This window comes from Mustela lutreola, chromosome 9, assembly GCF_030435805.1.
Source record: "Mustela lutreola isolate mMusLut2 chromosome 9, mMusLut2.pri, whole genome shotgun sequence".
In the NCBI taxonomy this organism is placed as follows: domain Eukaryota; kingdom Metazoa; phylum Chordata; class Mammalia; order Carnivora; family Mustelidae; genus Mustela; species Mustela lutreola.
The window spans coordinates 139,540,775-139,556,045 of NC_081298.1; the positions used below are offsets into that span (position 1 = coordinate 139,540,775).

The window sequence follows — 15,271 nt, forward strand, 5'->3', positions numbered from 1 at the left end:
CTACAGACCTGGAGCCAATCCTTTTCCAGAGAGGAGTCCTGGCATGTTCAGCCTGTCCAGTAGCAGACTGTCCATACCCTTCGATTATTTTGGTTATACTGCCCGGAATGTGTGGTAACTGGAACAGGACCTAGGACTCTCAGTGTGAAGGGGGGCCTATCTACCAAGGTTACATGCAAGACAGTATGACAATCTCTAATGTAAGAGGCAGGTGTGAGGAGTAAAATGGCCACTGTAGTCGGAAGACTCAGGTTCACATCCTGGCTCAACACTTTATACTTGTGTGACTTTGGCCAGCTCACTCATCATGAGTCCTACTTTCCTCATCAATGGACAGGCACAATAGTATATCTCACAGGTGGCTATGAAAAGAAAATGAAATAATGGATAAGAAAACACTTTGTAATCTCTAAAGTACTAAACAAAGATAAAATGACAATGAAGCTTATTTCCAATACTCCCAAAAGTCCTCAATCTTTCTAACATTCCATGTTCCAAACCTTTAAGCTACCAATATATTAAAAACTCTTCCATGAGTATTAAGTAATAAAAAAATTGCCTCACCTTCTAAGTATAACTTTAATTATTTTCCCTCTTACTACACAGTCTGAATCATGAAATTATTTACCAATGAGGCCCAACATCATTTCAAAAACCCATCCTAAATCTAATTTACTCATTACTTAGCTCACATGTAAGCACCTGGAAGACTACTTTTATTCTTGGAATTTGGGCACTGCAGGAGTGACAAAAACATATTATTTGGGAACTATGCCACATATCGGGCTAAAACCATAATTTTAAAAACCTTAGCAGATTCTTAAATGACATATGTTACTTACTTCTGTAACGTTGTGGCAAGAAGTGCAATAATATTTGCCTTCATCAGTAAGACCCCAAGAGACAGCAGCACACTGAGTGCATCTTTCTTTGAACTCTTTCTATAGGAGAAGACAGGAAAGGTGTTACCATTAAACCATTTCCAATACATCGCACCTAAATCCTACAGTTCTACCTAAAGGGTTCCCTGCAATTTTACCCTACAGATAAAAAACAAACAAAAAAGCCATAGAAAATAAAAAATGTACCAGAGAGACTAACTATAAACAAAGAGAAGAACAGTTCAGTCTTCTGAATAGTCTGAAATGAAATTAAATGATTTAAAAAGTTTCTAAAATATGCTGTGAGGAGGGAAAAAAAAAAAGAAGAAAAGATGGTAGGGGTAAAATGGAAAAAAAAAAAAAAAAAGGATGAGTTAATAAAGCTCCTGGAGAGTGCCCTGAGGGAAAAAAGAGGACGAGATTTAAGTAAAGAGAAGACTTTAAAAATAAAAATTGCATGCGATCTGGAACTTTCGCAATGAGACGAAAAACACATACCACAAAAGAACCGGCTTTTTATTGGGGTTGTTCCAAGTTTCAATTTAATCATTCAGCAACAGAAGGCAAACGGCCTATGTACGCACGGGGCACTGAACGGGGGGCCGGGGATCCAGTGGCGAGCAGAAGACACGCGACGCCTACTACCGCGAAGGCCGGTCGGTGGGGAGACAGGACTACGGACGTCATCGACCCGGCGCGGCCAGACGTCAGTCACCGTCACTGAACGTCAGTCACAGGCAAGGCCTTCTACCACCGCGGTGCGTCGGTGCGCGCGAAGACGGGCACCCGAGCCCCGGTCCCCGACTCTGCGGTCCTGGACCTCACCGCCCATCCAACTGCCCAGTACGGCCAAAGCATGCGGCATTTCATGGATGTCAAACCCGAACGCCGAATCGACTTCAGCGAGTCGGGGAGGTCTGCAGAGACTCCGGAGCATTACCTGGAGTGAGTCGGACCCAGGCCGCGGCGAGGATCCGCAGAGACCCCGGGCGGGGGTGGGGGGCTCCCTCAGAAGCCAGCCCGTTCCCGCCCGGCCCTCCCACGCCCACCCCGGGATCAAAGGGAACCTGTGGGCGGCCCGGTCCACAGGGGATGGGCCTCGTGGGTGGCCACCGCATAAAACCCACAACTCCATCCCCCTCCCGAAGCACACCCACACGGACTAAGCCCCGCCCTCCCTTCACCCACGACCTCACCCAGCGCCCCAAAACGCGCGCACGCCCGGCCCGCCAGCCCCATCCCTTTCCCCGCCCCGCGGCCTTCCGCCCGCCCTCCTCCGGCCAGCGGCCGCCCCCACAGCCAGTCGGCGTCCTCCGGCCTCTTCTCTCCGCCTCACTCCCCTCCCGCCCCGCCGTCGGGCCCCCAGGGCTCCCGGCTCGCTCACCGCCTCCTCTAGGTCCATAATCGCGTCGCCGCCGCCGCCGCCGTCCCCGCCGGACCCGTTACCCAGGCAGCGAGCGCAGCTTCCGGGCCCGTTACCCAGGCAGCGAGCGCAGCTTCCGGGAGCGCCGGCAGGAACCCGCCGGGCGGAAACCGAGGCCGCGGCTTCGGGTTCCGGACGCCTGGGGATGCGGGGTCGTCTCCGCCCGCGCCGGGAAGGAAGCTCCGCCACCCCTGCAGCCCCCTCCCAGACTTCATGCCTTTCTCCAGTCCAGGTAACTGGAGCCGACCTCGGGAAGAGACGCGGCGCGCCGACTGCGGAGCTGACTCGGTCCCGCTCGGCTGACAAGCGGGACCATCTATCCCCGCTCGCTGCCGGGGAGGCGGTGGCTGCCCGCTCGCCCGCCCACCCCGGCCTGGACGGCGGCGGCTCCCCGAGTCCGCTCGGTTGCGGCTCTCCCCGGCACGGGAGGGGCGTGGGGTTCTGGAGGAAGGAACAAGGCTGCTGAGGTAGACCTGGGGGCAGTCACCGTTTCCTGCTCCCCGTGCCTCAGTTGCCTCCTCTCTAAGCACCCGCTCCGGAGTGCTCGTATTGGGCGAGGATTTTACTTGGAAGCTGTTGGAGGAATTACACGGTCCGACTTCTGTTTGAGAGACCAGTGTGACCCTTGCGGGGAGAGGGCTGATGGGGGCAGGGCAGAAGGCAAGTCAGGAGACCAGGGGAATAATCCGGACAAGATCCCATGGGAGCTTGAACCAGGTGAAAGCACTCGAGACTGAGAATCACAGAGATTCTGGAAGCACAGATTGTGAAGGGAGAGCCGCAAGGGCATCTTCATGGACAGGAGGAGGGCGGTAGGAGAAAGACGCAAGGGTGACCTCAAGGTTTCTGCCCTGAGTGCTGGGAGGGTGAGGTCTGGCCGAGTAGGGGCAGGCTGTGGGTGGGACCGTTTGGGGCAGGGTAGAGGAGGAACCAGGAGTTTGATTTTGGACCTGCGAAGTTCGAGATGCTGCTAAGACCTCCAGGCAGGATGAAAAGACAGTTTGACATCGGAGTGCAGCATTCTCAGGTGGATTCTGGACTGGAGATCCACACTCGGGAGTTCCCTCTATCCAGATGGCATTTAAAGTCATGAGACTAGAGAAGAATAGAGAGGGACTGGCTCTCTATTCACTCACTCCTCGTTTACTTGTCGATTCATTTATTTCCCCAAGTTAATTCAGCACCCACTGCATGCCAGGCACTGTGCGGGCAATTGGGAAATGAGAGGTGAAGAGTCCCAGCCCTCAGGAGACCCCCCAGTCCCATGGAGAAGTCCGTCTCATTATTTTAGCGTGGCACTAGACAAATGTCCTGTCCATTTATGTCACCCATGTCATTTGCCATGCGTGGCTCTGTGCAACTTCAGACTCTTTCTGAAAAACCTTCCCTATCCGTACAGGATGAGGATTGCCCTAAGAACAGCTTGGTGATAAACCTTTTATTTTCTAGATCTCTCGTGATTTCAGATGTTGAAATAATAGAACAGGAAGGGACAGTACTGAATGCACAGCTGAAGAGTTAATGTATTGAACTAAAATACGAGATCAGGAATCTTTGTCTTTTTGTTTATTGCTAATATATCCAGGACCTGGAATAGTACTTAGCTAATAGGAAGTGATCGATAAATATTTGTTGAGTGGATGAATGACTTGTAAGATTTTCATGTATATGCAAAATGGTTGAAACAGATGACATACCTTGATTTGAGACTTTGGACATGTGATTTCACAGAAATGAATCACAGATTTTTCCAGCCATTCCTTCACAGAAAATTGAGTGTTTTGAGCAAAGTCAGCCCTTTGGAAGAAAATGTTTTCTTAGACTATAAGACTTAAAGGAGGGTTTTAGCAGAAAAGCTTTAGTATGCAGTTCTTAAAACCTCTGGCTCAGGTGCCATTTTTGCTTATCAGATTGGCACAGATTTTTTTTCTTTTTGGTCTAATGGAAATTATCAATGGTAGAAGTGCTCAGTGAACTAGTTTCTGCCTTATGGCAGAGGTAAGCTTGAATGTGGGTATATTTCTTTTCTTTTCTTTTTTAAGATTTTATTTATCCATTTGAGAGAGGCAGAGCCAGAGCGAGAGCATGAGGGGAAGGGCAGAGAGAGAGGGAGAAGCAGACCCTCCCCACCCCCAGCTGAGCAGGGGACTCCATCCCAGGACCCCAAGTCTTAACCTGAGCCGAAGGTAGATGCTAACCATCTGAGGCACCCAGGCGCCCTGTAGATAAATTTCTGGAAAACTGTTGAGCTACATAGAGGTGGAATGGTGGAACAATATCGAGGTAGCCCCAAGAAGAGGAAACAGAGAAATAAAATTAGGGCAGAGATAATAAATCTTTAAAGGGACTGAGGAGTCTGGGCCAGTATTTTACTGAACATCTTGACTGAATGTATTAACATGTCTAAAGAAAGAATGTGTACATCAGAAAGAAAAATGTTTAACCCTCCAAACCTAAGAAAGGTGGACCCAAATCCTAGCAAGGACCCCAGCTCTGCTATTATGCACAAGAAGCTGCTGTACCCAAGGTTCCACATAAGTAACAGACACAGAAACCAACACTAATCATTACTCAATTATGTAATAGAGCCAGTAACTCTATTTGTGAAATAGTGCCTTGAAATTTTGATGTGATGGAAAAATTCCTAGAAAAATACAAGTTTCTGAAAGGTATATAGAAGAAATAGAAAATCTGAACAATTTATTTAAGAAGTATATTCTATGTATAAAATCATTTCACTAAGAAAACCCCAATTTCATATGAGTTAAAGATAGTAAATTCTACCAGATGTTTGAGAAGGAAATAGTACCCATCGAATACAGACTTCTAAATAATGGGAAAAGTGAGTGCAGTTACCAGAACATCTTATAAGGCTAGCATAACCTTGACATCAAATCGTGGCAGGGATATTTGAAAGAGAATAAAAAAAGTCTGTTCTGTTTCAGAAGCAGATGTAAAAATTCCAAACAAAATATCAGCAAATTGAATGCAAGTCCTTTGCAATACAAAAATTAATTTGAAATGGACCACAGCCCCACATGTACTAAGTAAAGCTATAGAGCTTCTAGAAAAAGAATCAGAAAGTATCTCTCTGAGTTGAGACAGGGCAGATTCCCTGAAAAGCACAGTCCTAAAAGCACTATTCATGGAAGAAAAGATTGCTACATTGGACTTCATTAAAATTAAGAACTTTAGTTCATCAAAAGACATTGTTAAGGCAACCCAAAGACTGAGAAAAGATATGTACAATAGATAAACTCAACAAAAGACATATCCACCACAAATACATTCCTACAAATTTTTTAAAAAGGCACTATTTCACAAAGAGGATAGTTAAAAGATCAACGAATACATGAAAAGCTGCTCAACATTATGATTCACCAGAAAAATGCAAATTAAAAGCACAAGGAGATGCTACAACACATCCACTGGGATGGCCAAAGTTAAAATGACAATATAGGGCGCCTGGGTGGCTCAGTGGGTTAAGCCTCTCCCTTCGGCTCAGGTCATGATCTCAGGGTCTGGCGATTGAGTCCCTCATCAGACTCTGCTCTGCAGGGAGCCTGCTTCCTTCTCCTCTCTCTCTCTCTGCCTGCCTCTCTGCCTACTTGTGATCTCTGGCTGTCAAATAAATAAATAAAATCTTTTTTAAAAAATGACAATATCGAGGTTTGGCAAAAAACAGATAAACTCAGTCTCTTCTACATTGCTGATGGGAGTGTAAACTGGCAGAAATATTTTGGAAAATTGGAGGAAAAGCTAACTGTGTGCTAATTACAACTCAGCAGTTCTACCCTCTGATACATTCCCAAGACAAATTAGTACATGTGTTCACCAAAAGATACATGCAAGTATCTTCGTTAAGCTTTCCTTATAATAGCCCCAAATTACAACGACCTAATGTCCATCAATGGGAGAATCAATAGCTAATTGTGATAGTCATACCATGGAATCCTATAGAGGAAAAAGAATGAATTTGTGCTACAGGCAACAACACGGATGCATCTCACAGAATCATGATGTGCAAAAGAAGCCTGTGGTGGATTTAAGGTGGACGTACGTTCTTTGCTGTCTTCCCATTGGAAGATGCAGTCCCTCTTCCTGCCCCTTTAATCAGCCATCGTCTTGTGGCCGGCTTGGAGCCACAGAATGCTAAGTCAATGGTATTGTCTAACTTCCAAGCAGTGCCTTTGCAGCTTTTGCTTTTCCTCAAATATGCTGTCCTGAAAGCCAGCGGCAAGAAGTCCAACTCCCTTCAGACAGCCATGCTGTGAGGAAGCCCAGTCGCGCCATGTGTACTAGGGAGGCAACACGGAGGACTAAAGTGTCAGACGTATGAGTGAAGTTTGGGATCTCCCAACCTAGCCGGTCACTAGCTACATGCAGCCCCTGCCCCATGCTACGTGGAACAGAAAACCACCCAGCCAAGTCCTGCCCCAATTCCTGACTGACAGAATTCCAAATAAACACAATGGTTTTTGTTTTTAAGCCAATAATCTGACGTAGTTTGTTATGATACATAGTAGTTTGTTACAAAGTAATGGATAGCCACAGGAAATGCTTTTCGAACTAGAATGTTCTATAACAAAACCCTAAAATACACACCCAGAACTAATCCAATCCAAAAGCCTCCTCCTTTGACAGCAACCTCTCAGAAAAGAGTTTTGAGCATATAATGATGTATGTTATAGAATACTCATCAATATAAGCTAAAATATAAGTTATTAATGTAAATAACCTCCCTTTCAATGAAAGTATTAAGAACATTGTAATTAAACTAATCTTGTCTTAACACTATGTGATAGAGATTTGTAGTTCTTGTCTTAAATTTAGTTTACTTTAGTACTTCTTTTTAAAGGGATCTTAACAAAAAAGGACACCTCACAAAGATACAGAAAATATTTTCACGCCAATGGGAACATTCGCAAACATTCATTCTCAAAATGCAGTCTCCATAGAACACATGTCTTCCAAAGAAGTGGTTACTTTGTCATTCCTTAAGCAATGGGGAGCCTAGCATGCGCCAGACACTGGTTTAGGCACATGGAATAAAGCAATGGACAGAAACAGTCTCTACCTCATGAAGCCTACATTCTAGCTGGCAGAGACACATACTAAATACATAAGCAAATTACTAAAAAATATGTCAGGAGGCTAAAAACTTCCATGAGGAGAAAGCAGAACATGAAAATAGACGGGAGGAAGGCTTGGAGGTGGGGAGTTGCTATTTTATTTTATTTTAAGATTTATTTACTAAATTTAGAGAAAGGGGAGGGGCAGAGGGAGAGGGAGAGAAATCCCCAAGCAGATTCCCCACTGAGTGTAGAGCCTGACGTGGGCTTCTATCCTCGGACCCTGAGATCACAACCTGAGGCAAAATCACGAGATTTAAAAGAAGCGGGGGACTGAGCCATGCAGGTAGGTGGGGGATCAGCACTTCAGGTGCAAAGGCCCTGAGACGGTGAGGCGGCCCTGAGAAAGCAAGGAGGTGTGTGGCCGAGACCATGAGGTCAGAGAGGAGACCGGGCCAGAGCAGGGATATAAGGTCTTGGGGATTATAGGAGGACATCAGGTTTTATTCTCAGTGAGGTGGAAGACAGAAGAGTGACGGCAGCTGACTCCTATTTTGGAAGGCTCCCTCTAGGGACGAGGAGAGTTAGGGGGATGTAAGGGATGGAGGGAGCAGACACTGAGGAGAAACAGTCAACTTCTGGGCAGGTTTCAAAGGCACGGACAGTCTTCCTGAGAGATCAGTTGCGGGGGGTGAGAGAGAGGAGAGTGAAGGTGACTGCAAAGTTCTGGGTCTGCACCTGCATGAGAGTGCCGTTGCCATCTGTGGAGACCCGGAAGACACATGTAGGCTTAATGACAGAGTGGAGGCCAGAATCAAGAGTTTGCTGGGATGCTTAAGTTAGTGATGTGAACTCGTATCCAGGCGGTGCTGTTGAGTAGAAGAGTTTGATGTTCAGGGGAGAGCTAACGGCTGGGAGTCAGGAGCGTGGATAAACTCATCAAGGGTGTGTGGCTAGAAAGGTCCAAGGACCGAGACCCGGCCACTCCGTCCGACATACTGATGTAGGGAACAAGAAGAAGGTTGAGAATGTCATCACTGGGAGGCAACGTAAAGCCGAGGCAGATTTTTGTTTCTCTGGTTTCTTGGCTTTCTTGTTTCAGACATGGGAAGACGGAATGATTCCAGGGGCTCTCACTGAGCTGGGGAGAGGGGCTGGGTCAGCAGCTCAGGCAGAGGGATTGGCCGGAGCAGAGATAATTCAGCCAGGACAGGACCAGGAAGGGAGGGCCTGTGGTACAGGCACGGTGGGGACGTGAGGAAAGGGCTCCTCTGACTGTTTCTGGGGAGATGGCGAGGAGGTCCTGAGCGGAGTGGGAGAGTCGGGAGGGTTGCTCGAGGCCCAAGGAAAGGGCAGAGGTGTAATACCTCTGGGGAATGGGAGAGTTAAATGAGAAATCTGCTAAATTGTCAGGCACCTTCAGGGGCCCCCCTGGACATCTGAGATCGTAAATGTGAAGATAAGGCCAGCCAACACACCCGGCCATTCAGCTGCTCACTTTGTCGAAACAGCCCCTTTACCCCCGAAGGGACAAATTAAGTGTATTCACAATTTCGAAAACACCTGCCAAGTGGTGTTACTACTGACAGCCCCTCGTCATTGCAGGAATACTTGCCTTTTTGTTTAATGAGAAAAAAGATAATTCACCTGTAAGTCTGACAGGTCTTCTGAGTCTTTTGCCATGAGATAGACAACAGGCTTCTGTGCAGAACAAAGGACGTTTGTGGACATTCGGATGGGTTATGGTAAGGATCTCCTGACATCTGAAAGGTCCTGAGTTTATAAAATCAACTATGCCCAGAGCATTCCACAGCCACACGTGCCCTTCTGCCTGTTGCCTCCGCTGCCTTTCACTGCTGGCAAAGGAGGTACCAGCAAATCTCCCCAGCCTTCTGCAGCCTCATCCCAGAGCTCTTCTGCCATTTTGTCAAAGTGGTTCTAGTTGATGGTTCCATGGACATGGTATCTCCAAGTTGCTCTTGTATAAAAGATGCAACTTACTGTGGAGAATGTGTATTCTCTGATGCACCTTTCCACGAACGGCCCCTCAGAAGCCATCTTTCCCATGTTCTATGACTGAAATGGAACCCAGCTGCTACCAGGAGCAGGGACTTGTTGGAAATATCTATATTTCTTCCTGCTGGATAGCAAACATTCACGTTGCAAACCTGAGACACGTAACACTCATTTTCTTCTAAATTTTCAGCAGTTTCTGCGTCTTTTAAAAGTATTTGCAACAGTATTTGTCATCCACTCTTTCCACCATATCTATCATGGCAGAATGATAGAAAACAGATAAATATAAAATATAACTTCAGGGAGTAATACATGCTTTAAAGCCAGGTAAGCATATAGGGTGACTGGGGTGGGGTGAAGTGAGTAGAATGTTTACAGGGTCATGAGGAAGACTTCTCCGAAGGAGGGACCGTCGAGCCAAGCTGGGAATGTAGAGAGAGCCATGCAGGAATGTGGGGAAATGTATTCCAGGGAGAGTAAAAAGGCCCTGCGGCTGGACTAGGCTTGGTGTGTCTGAGAAACAAAAGGAAGCCAAGTGTGGCCAGGATAATGGGTAAGAGGTAGAGCTGTGGGCCTCAGGGTGAGAGCACTGGGCAGGGCCCTGACTGCCCGGAGGTCTCCTGGCCCCACAGGACTGATATCAGCCAGTACATCCATAGTCTGTCCCATGCATGATACCAGAGGTTCCCGGGAGATCACACCTCCTGGTTACCACACTGGCTCCCACCAGGGAAGAAGGAAGGGAGAAGGGACACCTCATGGATCAACAGGGGGCCAGTCAGCAGGGCACAGCTGCCTTGTACTTCCCACATAACAGGGTGCCGGCCTGTGGGGATGATAGCCTTTGTGGAATTTTGGCTCAGAGAGGCTGGGGAGAGCCTGGGGGAGCAGACAAGTGGGGGCCCCACACAAGTACTAGCCAAGCATTTGGGGCTTTGTTGGAATAGCAGTACTTCCTCCCCAGGTGGGAGGCTGCAAGGAAGGAAGGGCCCAAAGATTCCAGAGTGTAGCTCCCATTTCTCACCATTCATACCCAATTTCACTTGCATTGAAGGGTGTGTGTTTGTCAAAACCCACCACAGGTCTACTCAAGGGCATTAACCACCGGGTTTTCTTAGTAAAGTGGGAGCTAATGCGTATCTAGCATTTTCTGAGCCAGGCACCATTCTAGACTGGTTGCCCATGAGCCCCATTTTCTGGACAAGAAAATGAAATCAAAGGTTATCTAAAATTTGTGTAAGTGTCTAAGCCAGGAGCCAAAACCACGTAGCCTTGTAGGGCCCACAGGTTTGGCCACCATGCCCTGAGCCTCTCAGGAAGGATTGGGCTCAACACCATTCGACCCAGTGCTCCACAAAAGGCTTTCGTGACTTAGCCAATAGGATATTAAATATGAAAGAATCAGATGACACTAGAAGGAACAGGAAATATTTGAACATAATTGCTCTTGGTTGAATAGCAGCTGAGAGACAATGCATTACCACACACAATATTGTTACTGAGAGAAATTCTCTATTTTGAGACTACAGGTTAACCTAGTGGCTATTGATTTATTAAGGAAGTTATTGGAGAAGTTGGCTGCATTTCCTTCTGTCAAGCCATAGCTCCAATAGCGGCATTACTTAATTTGTGAGAACATATCAAAAGCTCACACCAATAATTTCTGAAAACCAACAAATGACTTAGAAGTTATTAGACTGATTTGGTGAATGTTCTGTTATAATTTATTTTGTTGGCAGTTTTATTCTTTTTAAAAATATTATTTATTAAAAAAATATTATTTATTTATCTCAGAGATGGTGGGGAAGGGGCAGAGGGAGAGGGAGAGAGAGAATCTCAAGCAGACTCCACACCCAGCACAGAGCCCCATGTGGGGCTTGATCTCCTAACCTTGAGATCATGACCTGAGCATAAATCAAGAGTTGATCACTTAAGTGACTGAGCCACTCAGGTGCTGAAGTTTTATTCTATAAACAGATTTAGTTTGGGTTATTTAAAAATTAAAAGGGAATACATTTTAAACCTTCCACTTATATAGACTCTTATACATGAATATATTATTGAATATGGGTGTTTTGAATATTCCTTCTGAGGCCACAGTTAGACATTTCAATTTAATTCTAAGTGTGCTGAGAAGTCGTTGAAGGGTTTTGAACAGAGGAGTGGCAAGGTTTAATTTACACTTTGAAGTACTGTTCAGGTCTCTGTGGGAAACGAACCACAGAGGAGGAGGAAGGCAGTTGACTCACTGGGAGGACCAGGACTTGGTTTTGGGCGCCACAGTGAGCAAGGAGAAGCAGATTCACTTTGAAGGTGGAGTCAACAATGGACTGGGCGTAGTTGTGAGAAGAAGAGAGGAATCAAAGACGGCATAGTGAGGTCATGGTGGAGCCCTTCACTGGGATGGTGACGGGCAGGTCGGTCGGGGGCGGGGATCTAGATTTGGGACATGTTAAGTGACTGTGAGAAATATAGGAGTAGATACTGAATAGGAATTTGCACCAATGAGTCGAGTTCAAGGGAGGTGTTCTGGCCGGAGATGTGAATTTCGGAGCCGTGGTGTAGACATGAGTTTTAAAGCCCAGGACTAAATGCAGACACCTAGGGAGTGAGAGTAGATCATAGATGAGGGGAAGGGACCAGGGCTGAGACAAGGGCACTATAACAGGTGGAAGTTAGGCAGAACAGAACAATCCAGCAAAGATGGTGGCAGGCGAGAACCAATGGAAGGCAGTGACCAGAGCCATATGACTAGAGTTTCAAGAAAGAAGAAAGATCAAATGCTGTTAAGAGGTGGGTGAGCTTAGCCCAGCACCCAGCGAGATAGTCATCATGGACGACATGGTTTCAGTCAAGTAGGAAGGGTGGAAGTATGATTGGCATGGATTCAGGGCAGAATGGGAGGAAAGAGTAGACAAGACCTGTGGGAATTTTGCTGGAAGGAAGAGTAAGGAATTGGTCAGCCGTTCAGGGAGACACAGTGGGGTTGAATATGGAAGGTTGCAGCATGTTCGTGTGCTCGTGGAAAAGCAATATTGGCTAGCAGGAGAGAGAGAGGAGATTACAGGCAAACTCCAAGCAAAGCCCTTGAGTGGCTGAGAGGGACAGATCGGGCGCCTGATGAGCCTGAGGGGCTGCATTATTCTGTCCTGACCAGGCCGCAGGAATTCCAGGAATGTGACCACCACTCCACCAGGCAGGGCCCCTGGTCGGGGGCCCTAGTGGCCACATTAGAGCTGGCCCCACTGCCTCATCCCAACTTCCTAACTCTGCCAGCATCCCAGGGCTTGGAACCCAGCACGCCTCCACTGAAAGTTCACTTAAGGAGGTTCTACTAAGTCTGGAAATAGCTAAATATCATTTCAAGGACCCAACAGAGCAGAGACTCTGTAAGGAGAGTAGATCTGAATCCTGGCCCTAATACGTACGGGGTAGCTACGTGACCTGGATGGTCACTTCTCTGGGGCCCAGTTTTCTCATCTGCAGTGTGGGGATAATAACTTCAACAAAACACCTGCTGAGACTGTAGGGTATGAAGGAGGTAATAGTGCACAAAGAATTTGTCAAAGCTCTGTAAACTGGAAAGTGAAAACAGATGCCATCAATGGTCATGAGGCTCAATTTACCAGATCATTCCCCCACTTATCTCCCTGAACAGGCAGCTTGTGGAAGAGGCATTTCTAAGGACACATTCTGGGCCACACCTCTCTGTGGGCTTGATTTTCATAACTAGATTTTTAAGTTTTTGTTTTCAATAAAGATAAGAGCAAGTCTTTAGCTTGCTGCTTGCAAGAGCCTCCAAATTTCATCACAGGCCTAAGTGTATCACTTGAAGACCATCGGTGGAAAGAGCATCATAGGTTGAAAGGGAGGGAGACGTATTATTAACTTCAAAGCTTTCTTGGAACCTATTAAGTGTTAATCACAAAGCACAGGGATGTTCCTGACAGCAAACACTGTCTGGGCACTTCTCAGATGTATGAGCCTTCCTCCTTGGGCTCCCATCAGCATTTCTGCTGAAGCGAAGAGAGACTCTAGTACATCACCCAATGAATGGACCTTCTAGGTGTTCCGAGGCCTGCTCATGGCCTGGTCTGTCCACAACCAAAGCCGAAATCTTTTGTGGTTTGCCTAGTGCTGGGAGGAAGGCTGGAGGAAGGAGTACTTGCAGGCCCATTGTGTGTCAGGCTCGGCACCTGGCCCATCGCACAGGTCATCTCGTCATTGAGCAGGGGGGTAATTGTTCTCTTCTCATCAAACAGGAAGAGGAACAGAGACTCAGGAGGTCAAGCCAGGTCATGCGGCCAGCAGGAGGACGAGGGGCAATCTCTCTCAGTTCTGTCTGCTCCAAAGAGCCTGCTCACCCTGCTCCCTAGGTAGGTGCTTCCTAAAGGTTTGTTTCGTGAATGAGTAGTTGGATATAAATAAAGTTCTCTGCATCCAAAACTGCCTTGTCAAAGGACATCAACCGCCAGAAGGCACAGCCCCAATTAAACAGAAGCAAAACAACCTTCTAAGATTGTGTGAGGTACTCAGAGTTTGCCTTAAATAACTTAGGAGTTTCCCAGACTCTTGAGTGATAAGATCTCAGGCAAGCTGCAGAACCTGTTGAGGGCTGGTTTACCCATTTCTAGTCATGGGGCCCTCCTCTCCCTGCTCCTCCCTCCCTTTCAGGAAGCCAACTCAGCAGAGCCGCAGGACTTGGAGCTCGGGCTATGGGCTAGAAAATTCTTGGAAGAGCAGTCCTGGCTGGTGACCATCCCATGGCCAGGACTACCTACATAATTTGTGCAGAAAATGAAAGTGGAATCCCTGGTTCAAAACTTAGTAAGAATTTTCAGGGGGCAGCAGCAGATCATTAAACAAGCGTATAAGGTCCTGTGTGACCGGATAGGCTGCACACCCATGAAGCCAGCCTTTGTCTGGAGCCCTTGATTTGGGAGAAGGGGAGAAGAAATAAGGGGATTGGGTGGAGGGGGCTCTGGATAGCTGAGGCAGTTCAGTGTCAGACTTTTGATTTTGGCTCAGGTCGTGATCTCAGGGTGGTGAAATTGAGCACCATGTCTGGGCTCTGCACTGGATGTGGAGCCTGTTTAAGATCCTCTCTCTCCTTCTCCCCTTCTCTGCCCCCCAAAAAGAAGGGGATTTGTGGGACATCATGAAAGCACCAAAAATAGGACCGGTTGAATACTTACAGAGGGACATCTGGGTGGCTCCAGTTGGTTAAAGTTTTGACTCTTGGTTTCAGCTCAGGTCATGACCTCAGGGTCTTGAGATTGCACCCCAAGTTGGGCTCCCCGCTCAGCAGGGAGTCTGCTTCCCCCACCCCTCTCTCCCTCTGCCTGTCCCCCTACTTGTACACACACTCCTTCCCTCTCTAAAAATGAATGAATAAATCTTTTTTTTTTTTTTTAAATAGCCATGGAGATCAGGTTCTGATTTCTTGAAACATACAATTCCAGAATATAAAGTTTCTGAAAGTCATGTAGAACTACTCTTCCATTTTACGGATGAGGAAGTTGAGATCCAGGCAGAAGCAGACAGAAGCAGTGACTTGGGGAATCATGGGGTCCCACAGAGAAGGCACCCCCTCTCTGGATTTCAGTCTCCTTATCACTGAAACAACACAGAGCAGGCTGAATAATGCATTATTTCTGATTTCCGCCAAAATAAAAGGCCAAGTCCACAAGGACCAAGGAAGTGGAAGGAGGAGGTGATGGCAGTTGAAGAGGAACTGGAGAGCGGGCGGGTGGGGCAGGAGGAAGCACAGACTAGAAACTGGGGAATTGAGTGACATCTGAATACTGCTCTTAACTTCCTTTCCAGAATGTCAGTAGCAAGTTTTACAGCTCCCCAGGCAGGAGACGAGAGTCTTCTCT

At 47.1% G+C, this 15,271-nt stretch overlaps 1 protein-coding gene and 1 long non-coding RNA gene across 2 annotated transcripts in view; one reads left to right on the top strand and one right to left on the bottom strand.

Moving 5' to 3' along the window:
* Positions 1-2,519, bottom strand: part of TAF1B (TATA-box binding protein associated factor, RNA polymerase I subunit B) — a 68,800-nt gene extending 66,281 nt beyond the window's left edge. Inside the window, 3 exon segments of the mRNA XM_059132683.1 lie at positions 843-941; positions 2,266-2,280; positions 2,283-2,519. Of these exon segments, the coding sequence (XP_058988666.1) occupies positions 843-941; positions 2,266-2,280; positions 2,283-2,519 (351 nt within the window).
* Positions 2,445-7,096, top strand: LOC131807393 (uncharacterized). The gene is made up of 2 exons (XR_009344430.1): positions 2,445-2,536; positions 3,754-7,096. It is a non-coding gene; the product is annotated as an uncharacterized LOC131807393 (long non-coding RNA).
* Positions 7,097-15,271: the final 8,175 nt, after the last annotated feature.